At 38.1% G+C, this 26950-nt stretch overlaps 1 protein-coding gene across 3 annotated transcripts; it reads right to left on the reverse strand.

Annotated features, from left to right (window-relative positions):
- Positions 1-1786: 1786 nt before the first annotated feature.
- NDUFAF5 (NADH:ubiquinone oxidoreductase complex assembly factor 5) lies at positions 1787-26920 on the reverse strand. 3 transcript variants are annotated; one of them, XM_010972887.3, is made up of 11 exons: positions 26644-26920; positions 24469-24509; positions 22037-22100; positions 18879-18926; positions 17266-17369; positions 14346-14385; positions 11156-11353; positions 6086-6146; positions 2492-2575; positions 2072-2154; positions 1787-1898 (listed from the first exon to the last, which is right to left on the reverse strand). In XM_010972887.3, exons 1-11 carry the CDS (start codon positions 26863-26865, stop codon positions 1806-1808), a joined length of 1038 nt encoding a protein of 345 aa, XP_010971189.2. In that variant the 5' UTR covers positions 26866-26920; the 3' UTR covers positions 1787-1805. The 3 variants fall into 3 exon arrangements, 2 of the variants coding, with proteins under 2 accessions (XP_010971189.2, XP_074203958.1); XR_006721015.2 differs by lacking the exon at positions 1787-1898 and adding an exon at positions 4571-4667 and having other exon boundaries at positions 2102-2154; XM_074347857.1 differs by lacking the exons at positions 1787-1898; positions 2072-2154 and adding an exon at positions 4571-4667 and having other exon boundaries at positions 2473-2575.
- Between the last annotated feature and the right edge of the window lie 30 nt (positions 26921-26950).

A 26950-nucleotide genomic window follows, 5' to 3' on the forward strand; every position in this document is an offset into this window, starting at 1 on the left:
TTCCATCTCCTTTGTTGACCATTTTGTTTTCTATACCTGTGGAAAGAAGTTCATTTGTGTCGTATTTTAAGATTCCACATGTAAGTGATATCGTATGATATTTGTCTTTCTCCTTCTGACTTACTTCACTTAGTATGATTATCTCTAGGTTCATCCATGTTGCTGCAAATGGCATTATTTCATTCTTTTTTATGTATGGCTAAGTAATATTCCATTATACAAATATACCACAACTTCTTTATCCAGTCATCTGTCAATGGACATTTAAGTGGCTTCCATGGCTTGGCTGTTGTATATAGTGCTGCTATGAGCACTGGGGTGCAGGTGTCTTTTCAAATTACAGTTTTCTCTAGATAGATGCCCAGGAGGGGAATTGATGGATCATATAATAACTCTATTTTTAGTTGTTTTTTTTTTTTAATCTCCATACTGTTTTCCATAGTGGCTGCACCAAAATACATTCCCACCAATAGTGCAGGTTCCCCTTTCTCCACACCCTTTCCAGCATTTATTATTTGTAGCCTTTTGAATGATGGCCATTCTGACTGGAGTGAGGTGATACCTCACTATAGTTATAAAACTTTGGTTTTTAACTGTAACTTAGACTCTGAAAGGGTATGTTTGCCACATAATTTTATTCAATTCAAAATATAGCTGAGTATCTACTCTGTGCAAAGCACTGTACTATGGTCTGAGTAAGAAACAGCCCCAACTCCAGGAGAGCTTGGTGCTCATGTGGGAGAGGGAGGGAGGACAGGTGGGAGAGACAGAGAGAGAAGCAGATCTTACAATAACTGACCTCATGCCCCGTTAGGGGAAAGGACAGCAGATGGCTGGGCACTGACTGGTGAAAACACACTCACGCTCACTTTTATCTGCTTCCTGGCTTCCTCCCTGCCTCCCCATCAACACTTCTTCCACCAGCTCTGAGGTGACTGCTTCCAAATCACTCTGATCATGACAATGGGACAGGAGAGGTGGAGTAAGTGCCTGACATGACAAAGGAAAGTCAAACAAACACAAACAGCACTTTTCATCACTTTGCAAGTACTTTACAGGTGATTTTTGCCTCTGTAATTCTTTACAACGTTCTCCTCTTACCTAAGGTAGGGTGTAAAATAATGGGGATCTCTCCCAGATCACGAAGGTAAAAAGAAATAAGATTAGAATTCTGATGGCTTAGAAAATAAGATGAGGCAGGATTCAGTAAAGGTAAACACTCTTCCAAAGTACAAAACGACATAATGGCTCTAAAGGGGTGCACAGACCTCTGTTCCTCTTTATGGCAAAGACAGTGTCACTGATAATTCTGCCTTAAGTACCTTAGAGTAGCTATTATAAAAGTCTACGTTTTTACTCTAAATGAGCCAAACACTAAAGAATCTACTGGCTTGTTCCTCCCCTCTTCTCCGTGGCTAAGGCCCTCTCACAGAAATAACAAAAGATTAGAAGGAGAAAGTGTCACAAAATGTCAGCATGAGCAATGTTTTCCGATCAAGTCAGGTGTTTATATGTGAATACATCTGTGGCTTTTTCAGAGAAATATCTTTCTGCTTTTGGGCTGACTTTGCAAATAAGGCACTCAAATTACTAGACAGCAGCCTCCACATGAAAACAGAAACCATGTGAAACTGTAGTGATTACTAAATACAGATGTAGTATTAGGTTATTCTCATTATTAGAAAAATCTGATAGTAAATAGCTTATATATTATTACTTCTTGCTTCAAAATGCAGTAATTTTAGATGTAAAAGTTACCCGTCATTGATGAAAAGTCTGGACTACATTAACATTAAATAAAGCATTTATTGTGATTTTTTCCCCTGTGACATAAGGTCATTTATTTTTCCCAGCTCTCCAAATGATACGGTTGCCGAACCTCTTTCAGCTGGTCTTGCCTGAAAATAATGATAAAGATTAAAGATATTAGAAACAGATAAATATACAGGCCTAATTAAACCCCTGAATTCATCATATTAAAAAAAAAACCCTCACTCTAAGTAAATAAACAACAGAAAGCAAATGGAAACACGACCTCACTAAGGAAAGTGGCCTGTCTTAATCATATTACCTGTGAATCATGGTATTTCCATCCTATCATGTAGTAGATCTGATATGTGGCAGGCACGGAACCATCCTCATTTCTGTACATTTCTATAAATACAAAGAGGGGTTAAAGTCTGAAAAAATGCAAGTAGGAAAAAAATCTGCTCCATAAATGTCATGTCCTCCAAAGAGAAATGAATACTGGAATACTTATGGGATTCTGAGAAAGCCTCGTGTGCAAAACCCCCAACACCGAGAAGCTGACAGTAAAGAAACAGTAAGGGCCGTTGGGAATATGTAGCCACAGGATCTGTGTTGTGAAAGGAAAGACAAGAAATCCGATGGGGCATTAACAGGAAAGGGAAATGCAGTTTTAGGGGACAGAGATGACAGGGCACAAGTTCACCAGTGGGGCCTGGGCGGCAACGATGCTCAGCTCCCTCACCTCCATACACGGCCGCCGCCGCCAGCATCGTGTCCCGGTGCAGGAGGGCTTTTCTGTTCCAGGCACAGTTACTCTCACCCATACCTAGAAATTACACTAGAGGCAGTTTGAGATAATACAGCCAACACCCTGAGCAGCTCAATACCACAGATTTAATCTTATTTCATCCAATAGTATACTCGCCCCCATTCTCCAAGAGTCATGTAAAATAACCCAGATAATCTCGTTTTGCTCTCAGATCATAGCTCGTGACTCTAAGGCAAAAACTGCTTGAAGCTTCTGGATATTAGACAAGTGAAAAAGTCAGATTTCAGGAGGCAAGGCCCAGAAGCACGCTTTACTTGACAGCAGGAGTCTACAAGCCAGGTGGACAAAGCAAGGTGACTGCCCTTCAGGCGAGCCATCAGCAGTTGGCAAGTGCCTTTCTAACGATGCCACATATTAAGCCACTTTTAGCTGCTCTTCAGAGGAGGACAGGACATTGGTACAATGCCTCCCTCCTTCTAAGCTATAAATTTAAGTGTGAGCGTGTAACTCGGAAGAGGGTTCTGAGACTCACTAGATAGTACCAAAACTCCAATGTGTTTTCAGATTTTACATTTTACTGATCCAGATTAGCAAACAATTGTGTGCATTCTCTTCAGGGGCACTTTTCTTAATGTTTTAAAATTTATTTTTAATTTAGTTACTTCAAGTGATAGCTAAAAGCTAGGATTAAGCTACTCTGTTGTTCACTAAAAATTAGTGTTGTATATTTGATGTTTTTAAATGCATAGTCAAATGAAATTACTTTGAAAGGCCACATTTTAGGCTAGTTTGGAAAATTCAAACAAGTCCGAAAGTAAAAATCCTTTACAGTTATTCTCTATATATGACATGATCAAAAATCAGTTCCTTAGTTTTGTTTTTCTACTTTCACAAAACACACCAACAGACTTCCCAATGTCAGTGTTCTTTAGTGGTTTAAAAATAATAATCTCCCAAGTTTTTAATCAAGTTTAAAACAATCAACAAATTAGCTGTGATAAGTAAGTCTTCTTCTTCTCTCCCATCCCAGAAGGTTCCTATCATTCCCTAAAATAATGAGTCTCTGGTACTGGCAGCAATGGCCCACATGCTATGAGTGAAACAGCCCCGATTCATGAAGAACAAAAGACACACAAACTAGTAGGTGAATCATCATGAAGGAATCATTATGAAGGTAGGGGTGCCATGCAGCAGCTAGATGACCTGGGATCAATCGCCCTGGGTCCTCAAGGTGGCCAGACCAGATGATGTCTAAAGGCTCCCAATGCAAACACTTTAGACCCATCACATGATCTAACTTAAACTCATTCTCCCACACAGTGCGTATCAGCTGCATCAGGAGGCAGAGACGAACGGGGACTCGTAGGAAGGGCTTACTGCTGGAGGGGGCGTTTTCACTCTGCTCAACTTCCCGTCACCGTGACTGGCTTACACAACACACTTACACAGGTGACACCATGGAAACAGGCTTAATTTTTTTAATGTAAATACTTAATACACTAGAAATTCTAAAATGTCTTCTAAATAATGAGAATTGGGGTATATTAATTAAGATTAGGCAAAATGCTCTTTCTGATAGAGAAATTCAAGAGCACAACCGTACAGCAGCTGGTAACTCGGCTGCTCGGGAAGCCCGCCCTTCCCTCGCAAGGGAAGCGCGTGGCCACGTGGGACTTCTTGGGGAAACAGCGTGGGGCGGCGCAGAGGCTGGACTTTGGGGTCATAATTCCAGTTCTGGCGCTCACATAACCTGGGGCCAAGTCATTTAAGCTCTTTTAAACTCAGTTTTATCATCTTCAAAATGGAAAGATGAAACTTCACAATGCATCCTGCTGGACCCTCACCGGAGACCACCTGGGAAACACACTGGGGACTTCTGACCAGCTCTGGGCTCTGAGACAACAGAAAAACCTGGGAAACAGGTCACTGTTTAAGACTCTCACAGTGTTTTTAAGGTTAAGTTCAACTGCTTATTAAAAAAAAAAACTACTTTATTATGGTTTACTAAGAACAATACTGAGTATTGTCTAAAAAAATTATAACTGAACTTACCTTAAAACTACTGTGAAAGCCTCCAAAACTTTTCATGCATTCATCAGCTGATATGCATCTTGTTTTGTAAAATTAGGCCAACATTCTGGACTTTTTTCTGTGAATTAATAATAATGGCAGCTTAAATGAGAAACACCAAAACAATCAAGAAAAAAGTGCAACACAGTGCAAAATATTAAAGGCCAGTTTGAAGGCAACACCTTCTTCCAGTCTGCCAGGAGCACACCTGCAGTCTGCCATGCTCCTCCCCTCCTGCATTCATCCCTCGATCACTCTTCTTCCCAAGTCAGCTGCCTCTGACCTTTTCAGGATAGAGGGTCTGAGATCTCAGGGGCTGAGTCAGGCAGCTGCACCGGGCTTCAATCCTGGCTCCATCACTTATAAATACATCACTTGGGCAAGTTACTTCTCTCTGTGCCTCAATTTCCGAGTGCATAACAGGAGAGGTTAACCACACTAGCTAGTCTTACCTTCCTCACAGACATGCCTCATAAACAATGTTGGAGGGTGAGCTTTCTCACACATCAAACTGATTGTCCATCCTCTGCACAAATTTCTCCCACCAGACTGCAGACCTCACCTGACTAGAGTCTCAAAAAGCTTCTGATGGACCATCCTGCGTTGTTTCCCACCATCTTCCCCTTCTACACATTGAAGCACTGAATTACTGTCCACTTTCTTATTAGGTAAATGAAGGTAATGTGTATCCTCTTGAGTCTCCATGATTTTACACAGGCCTTTCCCTTGGCTGGGAATGCAATGCCCCAATCCCCCAAAAGGTGCGCCCACAAACTCATTTTAGCTTAGGTGCCGCCTCTTCTGCAAAAGCATCCTTGATTCCCTAAAGCAGATTTAGCGATTTTTCCTTGTGTTTCTCCCTGCACTTTAAAAAGTGATTATCTCACTTTACAGTAAAAGCATATGTCTGTCTATGTCTGTGTGTCTCTTTCTCTACTAGAGCTCAAGCTCCCTAAGATCAGGAACAGAGAATTCCCAACACTGGCTCAGTGGCTGGCACATGGTAGATGCTCAGTAAATGGTAAGTGAATGAATATAAAATCAACCAGTTAATGTTTTTATTAACTTTGTTAAATACCACTTTTACAAGTTATCTTTAGACAATTCCTCTTAATTCTCTTAAGGATAAGAGACATTAAAGACTAAAACACATGATTTGTGTAAAAGGCTTTACAGTAAAAATAAGAGAAAGCCTCTTGAAGGTAAATATCAGGCCAGTTCCTCAAAATGTATGATTTATTAAAACCCTTGGGGGAGGGGGGTGTTGTCAACTGGGAAGGGGCATGAGGCAACCTGCTAGGAGCTGGAAGTGTTCTGGTCAGTGGTTTAGGCAGTGGTTAGAAATACAAGCAGCTGTACAGTTAAGATTAGTGCATTTTACTGAGCATCTCTGCCAACTTCAGTGGGAAAAAAGGGCACAACAACCAAGTATGTAGTAGGACTCTGGATTCAAAATATGACTCAAATGGAGTCTAAAAATTCCTTAATGTGTCTTACCTTGTAAATCTTCCATCAGTTCAAACATTCCAGGATAGTTTACTTGAATTTCATCAGTGTCCTATTTAAAAACAAAAAAGAATATTCACTTGGCATTCACACAAAAAAATTCCTGACTGGAATGAGGCTGTAGAGATTCCCAGACCAATCTCTCATGATAAACAGGAATCTTCTTTGTTATTTTTCACAGATGTCATCTGGCTTATGCTTGATGTGTGAAGATTTCAAATTACAGAATAAATGTTTGCCATTCTAAGAGTAGTCTTCTTAAAATTCCAACAACTGGTTCCTATTCCTTGAGAATAACACAGAATAAGTCTATTCTGTACTCTGCAGACGAATACTCTTTTCTTCAAGTCTTTGAAAACTATTCCAGGACACTACAGTTTTTTAGGGGAGGGATTAGGCTTCTAGACAAAATTTATAGATCCTTACACATTGTGACTCCATTTTTCTGTACACCGCCAATATCAATCTCCTCTCAAAATGTGGCACCTAGAACTGAGCCAAATAGGGCCATCTCCCAAGATGCTTTCACTCTACTCCCAGCGATGCAGTGCTGGCTCGTTTAGGAGACAGCACACGGCTGGCCCACACACAGTTTATTTCTCAAATGAACTGCTGAGCAATGATGCCCCACCCTTTCTGAAGTTTGACACAGGAGTTCACTGTTGGGACAGTGGCAGGGACCACTGATGCTCCCCAAATATCCAGGTACTCCGTGGCACTTGGCAACCCCAGACATTTCTTCTGGCAAAGAAAAGTGAGGTGGAGGCAAAGTAATAAAGAGCTGGTGAGCCTCTTCCAGGCCGACTCTGCTGCAGGGAGCTTAGAGGATACAAGGGCCAGATGGAGCTGAGCTGCCCAACCAGCGTGGCTGTGATGTGATAAAAATCTTGTGTTAACCACTAAGATGCAGGAGTTTGTCTATATAGGAAACTAGCCCTGAATACAGGACACTTACTTTTTTTTTCAAGTTCGCTATTAAAATGCTGCATGTATCTCAAACTTTACTTTATTGGCACTAACCACTTTCGAAGTATCTAGATCTTTTTGTATTCTGTAGCTTTATCTAATATGTTAACTATATATCCCAATTTTGGACTTATAATATTGCACAGAATCAAGTACAAAATCCTAAATAACACTTATCAAAACATCCATTCTAATTCCTAAAGAAACACAAAACAAAATAACCAATTACCTTTTTTTAACCTTAGAGATACAAAATCTAAGCATAAGCAGGAGCTCACATACACAGTTTTTTGTTTTAATTTTATTTTATTGAGTTATAGTCAGTTTACAATGTTGTGCAATTTCCAGTGTTAGAGCACAATTTTTCAGTTATACGTGAACATACATATATTCATTGTCACATTCTTTTTCACCGTGAGCTACCACAAGATCTTGTATATATTTCCCTGTGCTATACAATATAATTTTCTTTATATATTCTATATATGCCTGTCAGTATCTACAAATTTTGAACTCCCAGTCTGTCCCTTTCCACCCTCCCAACCCCCTGGCAACTGCAAGTTTGTATTCTGTGTCTATGAGTCTGTTTCTGTTTTGTATTTATGTTCATTTGTCTTTTTCTTTTCTTTCCTTTTTTTTTTTTTAAGATTCCACATATGAGCAGTCTCATTTGGTATCTGTCCACATACACTGTTGATGGAGCATATGAATTAATGCTACCTTACAGAGAGAAACTTGACTCTATCTGTCAAAATCTGAAATGCGTAGATTCTTTGACTCAGAAATTCCATTGCTAGAAATTGACCTGACAGATGTGCCAAGATTATGTGAAAGAAAATTCATTGCAACACTGTTTGAAAAAGTATTAAAAAAAAAAATCAAATGTTTTGAGAAACCTCCATATTGTTTTCCATGGTGGCTGCACCAATTTGCATTCCCACCAACAGTGTACAAGGGTTCCCTCTTCTCCACATTCTTGCCAACATTTGCTATTTGTGTTCTTTTTGATGATGGCCATTCTGACAGGTGTGAGACGGTGTCTCACTGTGATTTTGATTTGCATTTCCTTGATATTGGTGATGTTGAGCAACTTTTCATGTCCATGTGGGCCATCTGCATTTCCTCTTTTGGAAAAATGTCTGTTCAGTTCTTCTGCCCATATTGTAAATGGGTTGTTTGTTTGCTTTTTAATTGAAGTACAGTTGACTTAAAATGTATTAATTTCTGGTGTACAGCATGGCTGGACTTGGAGGGCATTATGCTAAGTGAAATAAGTCAGACAAAGCCAAATACTATGGTAAGATACCACTTACATGTGGAATCTAAAAAAATACAACAAACTAGTAACAAGACACAGATGTAGAGAAGGAACTAATGGTTACCAGTGGAGGGGGAGAGGGGCAAGATGAAGGTGGAGGATTAAGAGGTACAAACTATCAGGTATAAAATAAGCTACAAGGATGGATTGTACAACATGGGCAATATAGCCACTGTTTTATAGTAACTATAAATGGAGTATAACCTTTGAAAACTGTGAATCACTACATTGTATACCTGTAAACATATAATACTGTACATCAATTATACTTCAATTTAAAAATATATTGTAAAATAAATAAATAAAGTTTAAAAAATTTTAAAGAAAGAGATGATGCAGGGTTTTTGGGAGGGTAATGAAAGTGTTCTAAAATGTACCGTGGTGAAGATTGCACAGCTCTTTGGTGAATATACCAAAAACCACTGAACTGTACAAGTGTATGGTATGTGAATGTATCTCAATAAAGTTATTTTAAAAAAAAAACCCAAACAACAAACCAGAACAATCTAAATGCCCATTAACAGAGAACTGGTTAAAGAAATTAAACTATATCTATTTAATGAAATACTACACAGCTGTCAAAAAAGACTGTAGTAGACATACATTTGTAGGGGAAGATCTCCAAGATATGTTATTGACAGGGTGGGGAGGGAAACATGTAGAAAAAAGCAGGAGTATACATATTGTTGCAGGTGTACGTTTCAGTCATATAAATGCATTCTAGTCTACGAGGAAAAACTGTTCTGAAGGAAAACACGAGACAGTTAGCAAAGGTCATCCTCGTGGAGAGGGGTGGGGTGTCCGAAGTCAGGGGAAGGAGACTTCTTTTCACTTTAGACCTGCTCTATTATACTCTCTACATATGGGTTTTTTTTTTCATTTTTTTTTAAAACATATGCAAGGATCATGCACTTTTTAATATGACCATCTCTAGATAGTCCATTCTTTCTGTTACTTTTATATATTAGGAAACTATTTTTAAAAAGAGATCCTAAGATTGAAAACAAAATTCCTTCCAAGCTGACACCTATCTATTAAACAATATCCTCTGAAAACAATTCAATGAAACCAACTAAAAGCATCATCTCCTTCTCAGTCAAAAAGAGTACCACAGCAGCCTTGTCTTATTCAAATTAAAATGGACCATATCTGCAGTTTTCTATTCTATTCTATTCTAAAAGGAAATGAGCTTCATTCAGAATGCCAACTAGCTCTAAAAATAATTCACTAAGAGGGTCATATAAATGTAAATATAATTATATGACATTAATTTAACTTGATTTCACTTTAAAAATAAAAATCCATTGCAGTACAAAAGTAATATATCTAATGTATGCAACATAAACCTGTATAATTGATCATATAAAAGCTGTTTTGCACATGCAATTTTTAAAAAATGAATTAGGATACAATGTTAATATAGCCCTTTAAAGACAATGTATGTCTCACAGTACAAATTTGTACAGATTTATTATTACATTAGCAACTCTCTGTAAACTATAAAGATTATATGCCAATATTTTTGTATTATATTAATGTTTGAGTCATTCTGCTCAATTAAGGAGAATATGGAAGGTATTCTGAATTAATAGATTTCCCAATTAACAGAAATGTAGGTTTTGAAATGTAGTAATGTCAGATTAAACATTTTTAGAAGAAATCTTTCTAAAACGCACAACCTAATTTTACAACCATAGAAAACCTCATGTGGTTAACATAATTTAATTTCTTTTGATGACCGAGGATCGAAGTCTCATCGTTTTCTTAATGGGCAGCAACTTTTGAGTCCCCTAATACCACTCTCTAACCTGGCACTAGTTCAACATCACTCCCCGAACATTTGCACTCCACCTCTCCATGCCACTCCCTCCCCTACTCCCCTCCATTTTTTAGTGGCTTCATGTTCCCAGAGATTCTCTTTTGTTTCATTTCAGTTTGTAACACAGCAATATGACATCCTTTGGATTAACCTGGCTGCTGAAGGGAGTTGGAAGGGGGAAATCGCTGTCTCGCCAGATGACTTCCTGTTGGAAGCCTTGCCTAGAAAGTGTCAGGAGTAGAGGGAGGAGAGAGTAAGGCAGGAACTAGTACTTACTGAGCATTTATTGTGAAGGTCCAGGCACTTCACATCCTTTTCATTATTTAATCCTAACAGCCACTTGAGGTGAAACATTTGCATGTTTTTTTAAAAAAAAGAATGCTCAGAGAGGTGAAGTAAATCCCCAAACCCCTCTGGCTAGTAAAGGGGGGCAAGGCAAGGATCCAACTGTACGTGTCAGACACCAATGACCTGCACCATCGCTGTACCGTGCTGACTCCTTGTTTTTGCATCCCTGACGCCCTAAGGTCCTCTCTCCAGCTCTAACAGTCCTCTCTCCAGCTCTGAAGGAGGACAGCCCCCGACATGCCTTCTCCAGCCCTGATCTAATCCTAGGCCTCATGGATGCACATCCTCTCACTTCTGCCTCAGGCAGCACCGCCACAGTCAGAGAGCTGGTGCTGGAGGTAGAGCTGCAGATGCTCCCGTCTCTCCCCTTTCCTTTTCATCTGGAGCACTCCCGCCTTACACCTAGCTCTGCAATGAAAAATTCGGATGGAGTAGCACGTCTTAGAAAACAGCCTCCTTATTAGCTGAGGTATGTTTTTTTGAGTTACTTTTTCAGGTAACAAATACTAAAAACTGTACATTCCTACCTTGTGTCAATCATGATAAAAAGAGAGAGAGATTATTTCTGAACTGTGTAATTAATAGGTTACTTGATTCTCTTGATAATTACCACGGTCAGTGTTGTAAAGCCAGCTCTCCCGAGCAGATGTCCTAGGTCACTGACAGCAGTGAAAGGAGAGATGTGTGGAGAAAATCCTCCTTCCCTTTCTGTTTCTGCTAACTGTAAGGAACACCGGAGTTCATAGAGCGTGTCACCTCCAAACATTGCACCAATAAATACTCCATCCGGTTTTAAAACATAATGAATCTGCAATAAATATAAGACAATAAAACTATTCAAAATTGTATACATAAAAATGTTAAAAGAATAAGCATATGGTGTCTAAATCACGATTTTGTGATAACCATTCTTATGTTGTCAAATTAATAACCCGATAATTTAATAAATAACACTTAGGCAACCAACTGTCAGAAAGGCATTGCAGGATAACATTGTACAGACAGAACACTCATTGATAGTGCTAATATCTATAAAATATATTGTATGTCTTCAAATTTTCTAATAGTAGACAGAACTTACTTTTATAATTAGAAAAATATTGAAAGAAAAAAATTTTAAAGTGTGGTCAATTGCAAGTATCACAACCCTGCCTGTATCTGTGCTCTTTGAAATGTCACTTTGTAACAACCCCCATTAAGAGATGGAGCCTAACTCCCACTCCTTGAATCCAGGCTAGCCTTGTGACTTGCTCTGGCCAAAAGAATGCAGAGCAAGTGACAGTGTGTCAGTGTCAGGTCCAGGTCGCCATGGTCCTGCTGCTTCCACCTGTTCTCTGGGAGCCCTGTCTGGCTACCACCTATGAACAAGCCTGAGCTGGTCTGGTGAAGGATGAGAGGTTAGGGGAGCAGAGATTAGCCAGGTGTCCCAGCTGAAGCCATCCTTGACAACTCCAAGACCATCCACCAGCAGATTAGACACATGGGTGAACCAAGTCAGACCCAGAAGAACTTCCTAACTGAGATTAGCCCAAATTTCCAATTCACAAAGTTGTGAGCTAAGTAAATTGCTGTTTTAAACCATGAAGTTGAGGTGACTTGTTATGCAGAACAAGTCTGCACGGTTGTGGAGAAATCATTATGATTCACAACATTAATCTAGTAATACTTTAGTTAAATATTAATATTAACATATTAATTAATCTAGTAACACAAAGAATTAAGGAGAAATAAACAACTTATTTTTCAGCTTTAACACAAAAATGTTTCATTGATAACTTAAGCAAAACAGTAGCCAGAATGAATTTCAGAATCATGTTTCCTCAATGTCTCTTAGAACTACAATCTGTAACTAGTTTTGACTCTATTCTCAACAGTGAGGAGTTACAAGACAGGGTGAATTCTGAAGTAAATCAGAACCCAAATCACAGTAGGCTCTTCTAACTGAAGTATTCATCTTGAATTTATATTTAATATATTATGAAACAATTACAAAACAGTATATAAGCAAACTGTCCATTTCTTTTTCCTTCTGCTCTTTTAGTGGTACTTCCTTCTCTTGCCACCAAATTCTAATAACAAGTAGCTTAAATTCAGCCCTCAGCTCTCTGTAGCTTCTCTCTACCTCAGAGGGCTTCTCAGTTCCCACGGATTTCACAAGGTTGATTTTCCAACCTTGAGCCTGGACAGAATCCGTGAATGCTAAACTCATCTACTTCCTGTGCCATGGATGTTTGTCTCTTGGCAAACTCATTCCCCACCTTCCCCTGGCATATTCAATACACACACAACAATTATTCTCAAACCAACTCCCCTTCCCAATTGCCATATTTCTGTTAATGACCATTTTCTATTCCCTGTATCTGATCATTACCTTTCTTTCCTCTACTTTGACTAATTACTCTCCAGAGTCAAACCTTTTAGGCAAGCTTTGACTCCTGCCTGTCTTCACTCTCTAGCTCTAACCAGCTACCAAACTGTTCGTTCTTATTTTGCAGTGTCCTAAGTATCTCTCTCTTCCTTTTAACTCCTACCATTGCTACTGAGGGTTAGTTTACCTCGCACCTGGACCACTGAGACACTATCTCTTCAATTTAACCAATTTCTGGCATTAGTTTTCTAACCAGCAAAATGAAGCTATCTTGCAGAGTTATTTAACACACATATGAAACAGAGCACAGTGACTGGCAAATAGTATATGTTTAAGATACGGTAGTTATGATCCTGCCTACCAGCTTTTTAATCATGTCACTTTCCTCTTCAAAATTCTCCAGTGGCTCTGAATTGCATAAAGAATAAACTCCAAATTCCTTAATTTGTCACCCAAATCCTCCTAATTCTGGTACCTATATACCTCATTTATGCCCAGCACTACACTAATCCTCCAACAGGCTTCCTCTTTGTCCTTTATGCTTCCGAGTCTCTTATGCCATCTCTCCCGTGACCCTTCCTGGAATGCATTCCCACTGCAAATCTGACCTACTCTTTGAGGCCCTGTTCAAAAAATTCCTTCCTCTTGAAGCTTTCCTAGACACTCCAAGCCACAATGATCTCCTTCCCTTCTCTGAACACAATGCTTCTTATCCATCCCTCACCTGTCTGCTGATAAATATCAATCAACAACCAGAAACTGACACAACATTGTAACTTACTGTACTTCAATAAAAATACATTTAAAAAGTAAAATAAAATAAACCATTTCAGGGAATCACATTCAATATCTTGTAGTAATCTATGGTGAAGAATATGAGAACGAATGTATGTATGTTCCCATGTAACGGCAGTATTGTGCTGTACACCAGAAATTGACACAGCATTGTAAACTGACTGTACTTCAATAAAAATACATTAAAAAATTAAATTAAATACCAGTCAACACACATTTACTGGCAACTGTCTAAATATACAGCGTGGGGAAGATACAAATAGGAACAAATAGGTTCCTACCCACAAAAAATTTATAGGCACTTAAGGAAGAAAAGAAAGTCACACAGAAAATGTCTTGTTATAGCAATACTATTTTACACAAGTTTTAAATATTTATGAAAACTTCTGTACCATAATTAGATTTCCTGACTTCCCCAGGGGGCAAGAAGTCATCCATGTATCTTAGCACACCAAAGGGCACCAAGTATATCCAGCCCACAAAAGATAATTAAATCCTTGATTTGCTTCTATTTCCAATAGTCAAAAATGTAAAACAGAAAACATCTGTAAGTCTTGTATAAAAAAAGAAACATCTATAAGTTGCTAATAATAAATAAAATAACACCGGCTATTAGAATCAACACTAAGGTTCTTACCTGTTCAAGTGCCCTAGGAAGGTCATTCACCCAGTGCAAACTAAAAGAAGAAAATATATACTTGTTTTAGCTTAATTCATATAATCCAATAGTATAAGCTGCACTAATATAATGATAAGCCACAAAAAAAGGTATAAATCTTCAAGTCTGAAGATGCATATCAAGTCACTGACTATTTTCATACAAGTTTTAAAACAAAAAAATATTCTTAGGGGGAACCTTCCTCCTGTCACAGGAGAAAATATGACAGTGTATCACTGTGCTGATATGATTATCTGTCCAATTATTCTTCACTGAATAAAGTAAAAGTTAATTTTCACAAAGAAGACATACAAATGGCCAACAGGTACATGAAAAGATGCTCAACATCACTAATCATTAGGAAAACCACAATGAGATATCACCTTATACCTAGTAGGATGTCTATTACCAAAAAGACAGGAGATGACAAAGGCTGATGAGGAGAAAAGGGAGTCCTTGTACACTTCTGGTGGGAATGTACACTAGTACAGTTGCCATAGAACACACTATGAAGGGTCTTCAAAAAAATTAAAAACTGAACTACCATGTGATCCAGCAATCCCATACCTGGGTATTTGTCTGCAGAAAATGAAGTAATTATCTCAAAGAAATATCTATACGCCCAGGTTCATAGCAGCATTATTCACAGTAGCCAAGGTATGGAAACAATCCAAGGACAAACACACACACACACACACACAGAGGAATATTATTCAGCCATAAAAAGAAGGAAATTCTGCCTTTTGGATCAGTATGGATGGACCTGGAGGGCATTATGCTGAGTGAAATAAGTCAGACAAAGAAAGAAAAACACTGTATATTCTCACTTTACGCAGAATCTAAAAAAGCCAAACACACAGAAACAGAGTAGAATGGTGGCTGCCAGGGGCAGAGGGAGATGGGGAGATGTTGGTCAAAGGATACAAACTCCCAGCTACAGGATAAACAAGGTCTGGGGATCTAATGCACAGCACAGTTTCTATAATTAACAATACTGTATCATATAATTGAAGGTTTTTATGAGAGTGGATCTTAAATGTTATTACCATACACATACGCAAAAAAAAAAATCACAATTATGTGAAGGGATGAAAATTGTTAACTAAACTTACTGTAGTAATCATTTTGCAATATATAGATGTACGTGACCATCATGTGGTACACCTTAAACTTGCATGTTATATATTATCTCGACAAAGCTGGGGAAAAAATAAGGTAGAAATCATTCCTATCTGGCATCTCATTTAAACAGTGCTGTTCTGAAAACTTATTTGAAGTAATAAAAATAAACACCTGATAACATATTCAAGGAAGTTCACCAACTAAATCAAACAATTAAGCTAGAGATATATAGGATTCTAAGTCTTACTTTTGTAGGAAAAAACAAAAACAAACCAAAACTTCATCAGCAGACATAATTTTCCCAAGGCGAACAGTATTATTCACCAAAAATAACTCAATGAGTTTTCTAATAAATAACATCCCATATTTTTTAAGATCATAAAAAAATGCAGAAATCCAGAGTTCCATATACTTACAACTTAATTAAATAAACGTCCTGCCTTTTCTCTTGATCCAATTTACCCTCTCCCAGCGCGTGGTGTTATGGGCTAATTCCAACAAGAATTAGTCTCTGCAGAGTCTGGTCACACTCTCCTGGTAAAGTCAGCCTCTTCTGCTGGCTTCCAGGACAGCAATGAAGACCCATTTCAAACCCTGCTATGTTAAGCTCACATTTATCTTTCACAACACTTTCTAACAATTAGTTGATACTTTAAAAATTAAGGTCACATTGTAAACTCTATCATACGTATGGGGACACTGAAAGTGACAGAACTACAGCAGTTACCTGCAAACAGCAAGCAGATACGCTGAAGTTAAAACTTGGGTTCTGACTCCCTGCCCAGGGCTCCTTCCCTTAGACCAAGGCTCTGTAATGTTTTTCACTTCACAATATAATCTGAAAACTTTTTAAAATTTGTTCAGCACACCTCAAAAAGGGAAAAAATTACAAACTCACTAAAGAAAACAGCAAGGGTGACCAACTCTCCCAGTTTGCTAGGGACTGAGGAGTTTCCTGGGACACGGGCCCTTCAGGGCTAACCCTGGTAAAGCCTGGGCAAACCATGATGACAAGTCACCCTAAAAACAGCCACCAAAGAAAGGGTTGTACTGAGCATGTTGAATCTTTGAAAGAAAATACAACTATGATAGTAAGACAGGAGAAATAAGCCACCACAGAGAATAATTCATTTTCTCTATTAAACACTGAGTTCTTTGAGGACAGGATCCCTCATTTCTGTATTCCCCAAAGCCATCAAGCTCAGTGCCGTGTACATTATAATCTAGTCTATGAATACTTATAATACACGTTAGTGTAATAAATGTGGAGGGACATGGTAGGAAGCACAAAGGTTACTTTTTAAAGTAACCCCAAGGACTATAGCCAAATTAAAGTTGAAGGAAATACTGGCTTTTCCTTATTTGCCAGAATGAGTTTATAAGGGCACTCTAACAGATACATTTTGGAGTCAGTATGCCTTTCCAAATTCCCATCCCCATAAACATGTAAGCAAGTTACATCGGGGAGGAAAACCCTTCTATCACAAATGAACTTTAGCAAATTGAGGAAAGTTGGGGAAAAAAAAGTTGAGGTACTATACCATATTATCTCCACTAGGGAGCATATGTTCTGCAATTCTTTACCAGAGAAAAGTTTATAGCTTACAAACCAAGAAAACTGGTTAGTGACTTTAAAAAAAAGTTATTAAGAATTTACACACACACCAAAAAAAGAAATTTACACCATCACCTATTTTCTTTAACTCATAAGATTAAAACTTTATAGCATAAGCTATCTATTTTTAAAATTTTTTAAAAGTATGAATGGATTACCAACCTTAAACTGCTAACCACCAGGTCAAATGTATTTTCTCTGAAGGGAAGAAATTCTTCATCAGCTAAAACACTGACAGTAGGAATTTCCGTTTCTAAAATATTTTTCTAAAGGTTAAAAAATGAAAGTTCAAAAACACTCATATAACATCTTAATTATTAACATAACCATTGTTAGTTAAATTTAAGTCAATGTTACATTTTTCTGGCAGTTTCTAGTCCTTCCAAATAATAAAAATTAAAAATTTAAAGAGAAAGCACTAAAAAAAATTTCTTAAATGACACTTAAGACCACCCAGAAAAAACGGTTAGCTGGTTGGAAAAGCACAAACAGGATACCACCTCACACTAAAACAAATCTCAGAAAGCTAGGCGTTCCAGTGGAATAACTGAAGTCATAAAAGTCCTAGGTGAAAATATGGGTGAACACTTTTATACTCTTAGACAAAAATGCCTAAGTAAACATGACTCAAAAACCAGAAACTATAAAGGGAAAGACTGTTATACTTGGTAAAATAACCAAAACTTCTAAAAAGCAATAAACAATGTAAACAACACATTTGGGGAAATATTTACAAAACAGATGTAGAAAAATTAAAATCCCTAACAAAACAAGTTCTTACAAACCACCTAGAATAAGAATACAACAATGTTAACGTAGATAAAGGGCCAGGGTACAGAAACATCACAAAATTACTTACAAAATTCACAAATTTAAAAATACCAATAACCAAATATCAATAGCCAAAAGATAGCAACAGCTATTTGGTTGCTCTAGTAGTCAAAGAAATACACTCATGTATAACTGAAAAACTGTGCTCTACACTGGAATTTGACACATTATAAAATGACTATAACTCAGTAAAAACTGTTAAAAACAAAAAAGAAATACAAATAAAAACAATGAAATTCTACTTTCTGCCCATTAGGTTGATAAAGACAAAATAACTGGCCCAGTGTTGCCAAAAAGAATAAAAGAGTGCTTTCATTTCATATTGCTGCTCAGTCTTTCTAAGGGCAGTCTGGAGATGTATGTTAAGAATTCAAAGATGAAAATCAATGAATCCATATATTCTACTATTAGGAATTTATTCCCAGGGAGAAAATAAATCAAACACACAAAATTGCTTTATATAAGGATGTTCATCACAGTATCAGTTATTGAGAAGCTAGAAATCTAACTGTGTTTTAAGAGAAATGTAGCTAAGTAAATGATGAAATATTCACACACTGGAATACTATATAGCCATATATATATAAGTATATGTGTGAATACACCATTCACTGATATAAAAGAATGGTATTCTGTGACAAATACAACATGTTAGCATACATTGTTTGTATAAAACCGTGTTGGGGAGATAGTTATATGTCTACAAAGGTGGAGAACAAAATGTCACCAGTGGTTGCCTCTGAGCACTGGGACTAGGGGTGATTTTTCCTTTCCTTTTATATTTCCTGTATTGTTTAATTCTTCATTGTGTGTGTTATACATATAAAATTAGCTTAATCATGAAAACAAGCTAATTTCATTTTGAAGGAAATAAAAATAAAGAAGTAAAGAACTAAAATCCAAACCAAGAGATCAGAAACCAATAGCAATAAAAAGCTACCTACCAAAGCATTTTCTGCAATGTCTGTTTGGAAAAACTTTCCAACAGTTTCCTACAATGGAATAAAGATCATCAGATGATATAAAACAAACACACAAAAAGCCCAGTAATACATAAAACAACTGTTGCTAAAGGAAAAAGTGTTAATTACAGATTAATATTCAGCTTTGTAACGGTATTTTTCTGCATACAGTCAGTATGGTACACAAATACCTTTAATAACACATATTAAATTACATAGAATTAAATATATACAGCTGACCATACATGTAATGTATTTAATAAAACAGAAAACACAGGTGTAAATAATCAACATCCTGAATTTATTCTACTGGGTTAAAGCTTATGTGTTAACTTTTCCATGGCGTAATATGCCAAGAGCTGGTCCCCGCTCTTGTACCACAGAAGATCTGGTTTTCCTACCGTTTAAATGCTCATTCAAAGAGCTTACAAAGAGTAAAGACTTAACAAACACAGATGCCTGGGAGGGCCTAAGTGGTTTCATTTTCCCTCTCTCTTCCTTCCAAAAGGAAAGGGTACCATGGTACCCCTTTCCCAGATTACCACTTTCCACTGTCCTCTCTTTTCTCCAGGATCCTGCCTCCTCCATCACCATCTCTACCAATCTCCATCTTCTGGGTCTCTTTCCCTCACCTTACAATTGGCATCAGCCTTCCAATATTGAAAATCTCCTCTTTATATTTCCTGTATTATTTAATTCTTTCTTCTGTGTGATATATATATATATATAATCAGGAAAACAAGCTAATTTCACTTCGTGTTATTTGTAATCCACAACTCTACTTCTCACCATCTTTCCCCTCAATTCCCAGTGATCCACCTCCACTTTCTAACACTATAAAGAATACTTGTAACCTAATCACTACTTACAATAGTCTGTCTTCTCTGAGTCCTACTTCACTTGGCCTCTTTGAAGCTCAGCACTATTGATGGTCTCCTAGAAATTTCGTCAATACTTTCTACTCTGGTTTCCCATCTTCATTAGAGACGCCAATCCTCTCCACTTCACCTACACCCCCTTCATAAAGAATGTCCCTGCCCGCAACTTGGAAAGGTTACCCTACCACAAAACCCTAGCATTATTTGGCCACTGCTGATGACCTGAGGGCAACTGGTATACAGGTAAATGTTTAACTATAGACAGAAAGGAAGGAACAAAGGAAGAAAGGAAGAAAGGAAGGAAGGAAGGGAGGGAGGGAGGGAGGGAGGGAGGAAGGAAGGAAGGAAGGAAGGAAGGGAGGGAGGGAGGGAGGAAGGAAGCAAGGAAGTAAGGGAGGAAGGAAGATGCCCTGAGCCATAGTGTTTGCCTCTTCCCACAGTGAACTACAACCATGGTGGATTCCACACTATCAACATGCTGCTGTTTACAGCAGAATTGGGAAGAGATGTGCACAGCAGACTCTCATGAGCCGGCTCCAGCACACCAGGGCGAGGGGTGAAGTTAGGTGAGTCATACTATCTATCCCTGTCTCTCACTTGAAAATTTCAACTAAAAGACTTGGAGAAAGGACAGCAGTTCCTAGAGCTGGAGAAGCATGTAGACTTCGGGCTGCAGGCAGAGGTGTGCCGGCAAGTGTTTAATAACTGGTTTTTGGTGGGGGACTGCTCTGTAGCATCTGCCAACTTCCATAGTGTAAAACTCCCACCGTGGCTGATTTTAAGCTATTGATAAATGACGTCACTGAACACAGAATTGGGAAGGGATGCTAACAACCAGCACTTGTGAGCCGTGAGCTGGTAGGAGCCAGCTTCAGTGCACAATGGGTGTTGGGTTCTCACACTGGGCGCTCACACTGATGAACACCAGGGACAGTCTGCAGGGGAAAAAACAAAGAAAGAAGGCAGTGTGCAGATCTACGTAATCCCAAAGAGCACGTGAACAGGAGGGCCTTCGTTCTGATGCTTCAAAGTTCCCATCCCTGTAAGGCCTGGATGTACTTCCAGATCCTTGTGTGACATAAGAGTCTCTAATAAATGTCCTAGTATTTAAACTAACTTCAGTGTACTTCTGCTTCTTATAATCAAATACCTTATTAAGACACTTTCCATCTTACTCTTCCTGGCATCTTTGTTGGCTCCTCTTTCTCCCACCCCAAACACAATTATGAAATGTTCCTTTCTATATTCTTGCCCCAGACAGCTTCCCTATTCCATCAGTTCTGTGAGTTCTCCTGGTCTCCGCATCCACCCCTTCCTTTACATTCTGCTGCCTCCACAGGGAGAGATGCCTGCACCTGCCGTTAACCCAGCTTTCTAAGTGGTCTGTTTCTCTATCCTCTACCTTCTTCAATCTTTCCTGCATACCATCCCCAAAATAATCTTCCTTAAACATCATTGTATCATACCCTACAGCTTTCTACCTCGGCTTACCTCCTGCCATGAAATTCAGATTCTTTCACTCCCAGGGCAGATTTTGTGCTCTTTCAGAAGCCTCTGATCAAATGAACTCTGCTGATTTTCCTTTCCCTTGACTCCTGTGCAGTTTAATGACTGCACCATTTCCACAGCATTTACTATGATCAATAACAGTGTTTTGGGAGGCTCACATATGCCCCTCCTACTGCCCTGGCCCAAGTGCATGTTTTTCTAAGTAGACTTTATTTAGAAATCCCACTTTAATTGTGTCCAGCACAGTGTCCTATATAGAGAGGCTAAAACAATAAATAATTTTTTTGGTCTGAATGACAAAATGAAAAATAAAATGGCATAAGCATTAATAAAGACTATTTATATTAAATTACACAGAAAGGTTTCTAATCAACTGATGATATGAGTATTTTTAATAGCTAAAAAATTAGCTTAATCATATTTTCTAAATGAATGTCACTGTGATTTTTATTGTGAATTACCAAAAATGTTTGAATGAAGTGGGAATAAAGGGCAATGTATCTTACACAGACTTAAAGAAACTATCAGTAGGAACACTATATAAAATGGATTCAGAGGAAAGAAAAAATCATTTAAGAAAAAAATACTTAAGAGCAGACACAAAACAACCATTGGTTCTTTCACTTAAAAAAAACAAATTAGCAATTCTGGTAAAATTGAAATATGATACAAATTGAACTGATTAGAAAAGCCTTTCCTTAAAATCAGCCAATTTTATTTCTTAAAGTAAATTAAGTCATCAAGTAAATTTACCTTATTCAAATGTTGTGCTATGTAACCTCTTCCACAACCAACATCCAAAGCAAGGGGGAAATCTCTGAAAAATAGACATATAAGTAATGCTTTGTCCATACAATACAGTCCATAGAACAATTATTAAAAACTAACTTTTCTTAAGTAAAAACATTTTAGGAATCACAACTTTCAAAAAATTTATATCATCTGCCTTTGTGGCCTCACCTTATAAGGTACATTTATCAGAGGACACATTGGACAGAGCAAGCCTATCTGGCCTAACCATTCACAAGACCTCATAAAGTTGCTTCATGATGTGGATTTGAAGAACAGATTCAGTGGGGTTATTTTAATTTGACAACATACTTAGATAAAGTATGAAAAGAAGTTAATGTAAATTAACATGAAACTATTTGGCATACTCATCAGGAACTTACTACTCATCCCTGTTTCTCAAATTTGTTGAGGCAGCAGATGACTTAGAAATCATCATATGAAATACCATGAAATATAACATGATAAACTAAAAACCAAAGAAAACATCAATAATAACAATCTTTTACTGAAATCTTACCAGCTTCAAAGCAGTGTGCTAAGCATTCAGAGTTAAGTAAGTCAATCAACTAGTAAGCAGCAGTCAGAACCTGAATTCAGTCAGCTTGAATCCTGAACCAGAACTATTATCCCCTATGCTATGCTGTCGCCTCTAAATATATCATGTCATACTAAATCATACACACATCTAACTGCAGGTTTAAGAAAAAATCTGTAGCAAAAAAATTTTAATTGTATCCATTAAGAACATTTTTCCTATTTGAACTAAGAGTCCCTTTTCAATGCCTGTTAAATATCTGTTGGAGAACCACTGGTAAGAGAACCACTAATGTACCTTATGCCCTCTATTTTGATTGTGAACACAGGTATTGTGGCAGGGTGAAGCACCCGGCTCTGCAATCACAAAGACATGAGATAGAATTCTGGGCCTGAAACTTATTAGCTCTGTGACCATAGACAAGTGCTTGAATCTTGCTTGATCTGTTTCCCTATCTGTAAAATGGGAAAGTTACTATCTTCCTTAGGGCTGGTATAATAATTTTATGATATGCATTTAAAGTATTTAGCATAGAACAAATGCTCAACAATAGTTAGGAGTTACTATTATCACTGATTCTAACAGTATTAAGTGAGCCTCAGATACCACAAATAAGACATTTAATAATCTGTTGGGTTAGTTTTTAAAAATCAACATTAGATCAGTGTCAACAATATAAATTACTCTTTCTAATGATAGAACACTAGTGTAAGGACACTTTAGACTGGTATTTTTAATAATTTAATTCCAAAGAGTTACTGTTATTTTAAGGCATGCTTTTAGTCAAATTCACAGGTCTCTCCAAAGAGCTGTGTTTTGCTCAGTACTATGATATAAAAAGGTTGTAAAATCCAAACTGACTTAAAAAATTTGGTATTTCATTTATTAAATCACAAATGGCCTAAAATCTAAGCAAATGAATGACTACAGTGTAGATAATTAGCTATTTTACATATTTTTAAAATAACAAAACTAATAAAACAGATGAAATGAGGGTGATTATTTGCAACAATGAAGCATTTTTTTAACTTTATGAAATTAATTCACCCCAAAACTCTTTTAAGTAGCCAGCACATACCTAAAATATAATTAAAGAATTTTTAATTATACAAAATTCTTTTTTTAAGACAAATGTAATAAATTCATCCCATACTGGTCCAATTTCATGGATGTCTTTCACACAAAAGAGCACAAAAAGCGATTTGCTAACATTACAGAGCAATTATATGGCAAAGCCATTATTTAACTGGTTCCTGCCACCTGACTGTAGCTCGAACCTGTCAAGCTTTTGTTATGCCTAATATACAGCAAGGAATTCATCCAGGATTTAATAATACTTGATGAAAGTATTCTTTTCTCAAATCTACCTCTATACAATTGTCACAGAACCCTTATTGCTATTAATGATACATTAGATAAAATAGCCAGTCATATAACCTGATTGTGGGACAAATATAGGCAGACTCTCTCTTTCACTTAGATGGTTAACAAATTCTGTTATTAATTTTAAACTTTTAAAGCTAGGCTTAGTAAATCTTAAAATTCACAGCTCAATTCTTTATACCTATTTTTGGAGAAATCTATCCACTATTTGCTTTTGGCCAAATCAAGTGGAACAGTCATTCAGGCTTGGAGAGAAGCTGAGTTGTGCTTCCATTCATTCTTTTTTTAGGCAACAATGAAGAGAAGATCTGCTCTCCCAGACATAAAAAAGGAGAAACCTAAGAGTGATTAAAAACACTAATCTTAGTAATAAACTCTTCTAGATTCTGCCATTCCAGATATCAAGCCCTCAGCACTTAATTTCCAGTCGCCAGCCAAAAATTAATTGTGTTTTATTACGACTATCATCACTTACCTGGCTACATCATATACACGGTCGGCGATCCGACTTCCAACCTGACAGATTATAAGAGGCAGTGATGTACAAAAGTTAAAGATGAGTTGGTTCAACAGAGAAAACACTTTTTCCAGTATTCAGCAATCCATTGGTTACTTATGTTTCAACAGATTAAGTACTTCCCTTTATCCTTTTTTTTAATTTGGCCCCACCAACTTTCTTTTCAAATTCTGAATAGGAACATCATAAATTAAAATATCCAAGGAAACATACTGAGAACAATTAGTTCGTAAGTCAATTTAAGAAAAGTAGGACTAAATACTATTTTTTATTTCACGCGCTATAAGGTCGTACGGACTGAAAGCAACAGGAACATAACAAGCATATTTTTGTTCAGATATTAGCTTGAGGTATATGAAAGTGAAAAATTAGTAGGGGATTATTACAGATCAATGTATAAATGAACACTTAATAAAAATTCTTTTATTTGATAACTACTAACACATTTCGTGGAATTCCTAAATGAGTAAACAACTTTTCTGAGCAACATCTGCAAATGAGAAGTCAGTCAAATCCGAAGAAACCTCTTCCTGAAACCCACCCCAACTGAAAAGAGGTCATAAGGCAGGTGCCTCCCTTTGCTGGGCTACCTTCTTCTGATAGGAATAAAGATGTGGGAGCCTAATACCCCAACGTTTCACTCATTCCCTTACAAATATCCCAGTTTCTATTAGGACTTGCAAGTTCAGAACATAGGTGTGTTTTCTTTTGCAGAGGAAGAAGGGCAAGGGAGGAGGTACAGCAGAAATCTTTTCCCAGGGGAGTCCACTTTGTACATCATTCCTAACATGAATACTTTAGGTTATTTTTAAAAACTCTCATAGACTTTATCTCATTTACTCTAGTCCTGCACATTAGTGAGGCCTCAGTCAAGATTTAATCCAGGTGCTTTTGTTGGAGAAGAGTGGCTAGGAATTCATATTTTCTAAGTACATGCCATCGTGAACCCTGAGAACAGAGAGTCAATCATCCGATCAGGCCAGGACTTGCACAGAGCTCTGCCTAAAGGAGGAGCTCAATAAATGCTGCATTGGCTTGAAAGAGCTCATTATAGTTGACCAGTTTTGGTCCATCCCTAAAGAAACATTTACTTAGGCCTGAGCTCGGTGCTTCCTGTCCAGAGCATAGAAACCCCCTCAAGTCCCTAGTCTACCTGGGCAGAGAAGAGGTCTCTCACACCGGCACAGTCAAACTAGAGATCTTAATTTACCTTAATGAATCTTCCTAAAACATGAGCCAGATCCTACCACTGCAATGCTTGAAACAATCCAATAGCCTCATGTTCCTCTAGTCATGTTGGCCAATAGAAAAACAATGAGAGCCACACATGCAATTTAAAAATTCTTCTAGCAGCCATTTAAAAAAGAGTAAAGAAATTAATTTCAACATATTTTAACCCAATGTATCAAAAATATAATTTCAACATGTAATCAATATAAAAAGATATTAATGAAATACTTTACATCCTTTTTTCATATGAAGTCACTGACATTCAGTGTCTTTTACAATCACTGCACATCTCAAAGGGGCATTTCAAGTGCTCAATAGCTATATGTGGTCAGAAATTACCATATGGAATGGATAGCTCAGAGAAATAAGAAAATCCAAAGCCCTTATCCATTAAGGCCCTAATAACCTTGGCCCTCCCTGGCTTTCTCTCCCACTCTCTTCTTCACTGGAGGCCTCAACAAGGTCCCTTTGGCCTCTGGGCTTATTTTTTCCTTTGCTCAAGGCTTTTCCCCCCAGATGTCAGCTTGGCTAATTCCTCATCATGCCGTCTGTCTGATTGGCCTTCCCTCCACCGCAGTCACTTTACCACTTTACTTTAACCCCTCGCCTTACTTCTTTAGCCGAAATCACGTTTTTTGTTCACAGTCTGTCTCGTCTCCCACAATAATTAAATCTCACGAGGGCAGCGGTCTAACTTTGCCCTGATAATACCTGTAACTCAAGCAAAATCTGCCGAGGGAGGGAATCAATGAACAGCCCAAAGAAATACCGGCGCCCGGCCCCTGCGTGACTCCAGCGAGGCCCACCCAGGCAGGGAGGCTGCACAAGGTCACACGGCGACGTGAGGGCGGTCTGGGCCTGGCCGCAGCTCCCGCTGCCCTCCCCGCCGAACGGCGGCCTCACCTCCTCCTTCAGGTAGTCAAACTTCATCGGCTCGGGCTGCCGGGCCGCCCAGTTCTTCTGTTTCCTCTTCAAATCCCGATCGAAGATGTTTAGGGCTCTGGGCGAGGCGCTGCCCGGGGAAGAGACGCCGGAAGCCACCTTCCTGAGGCCCAGGTTCTTCACAGGGAACGCCGCCGCAGGAGGTGGCCACCACCAGGGCAGGAGCCGGGTCAGCCGCAGCATCTCTAGCAGCAACGCCACTAGCCAGCCAGTTTATAGTGCGCATGCGCCGCGGCTTCGGCGCAGACTCAGGAGAGCTTCCCAGAAG

This window comes from Camelus bactrianus, chromosome 19 (genome assembly GCF_048773025.1).
Source record: "Camelus bactrianus isolate YW-2024 breed Bactrian camel chromosome 19, ASM4877302v1, whole genome shotgun sequence".
Classification (NCBI taxonomy): Eukaryota; Metazoa; Chordata; class Mammalia; order Artiodactyla; family Camelidae; genus Camelus; species Camelus bactrianus.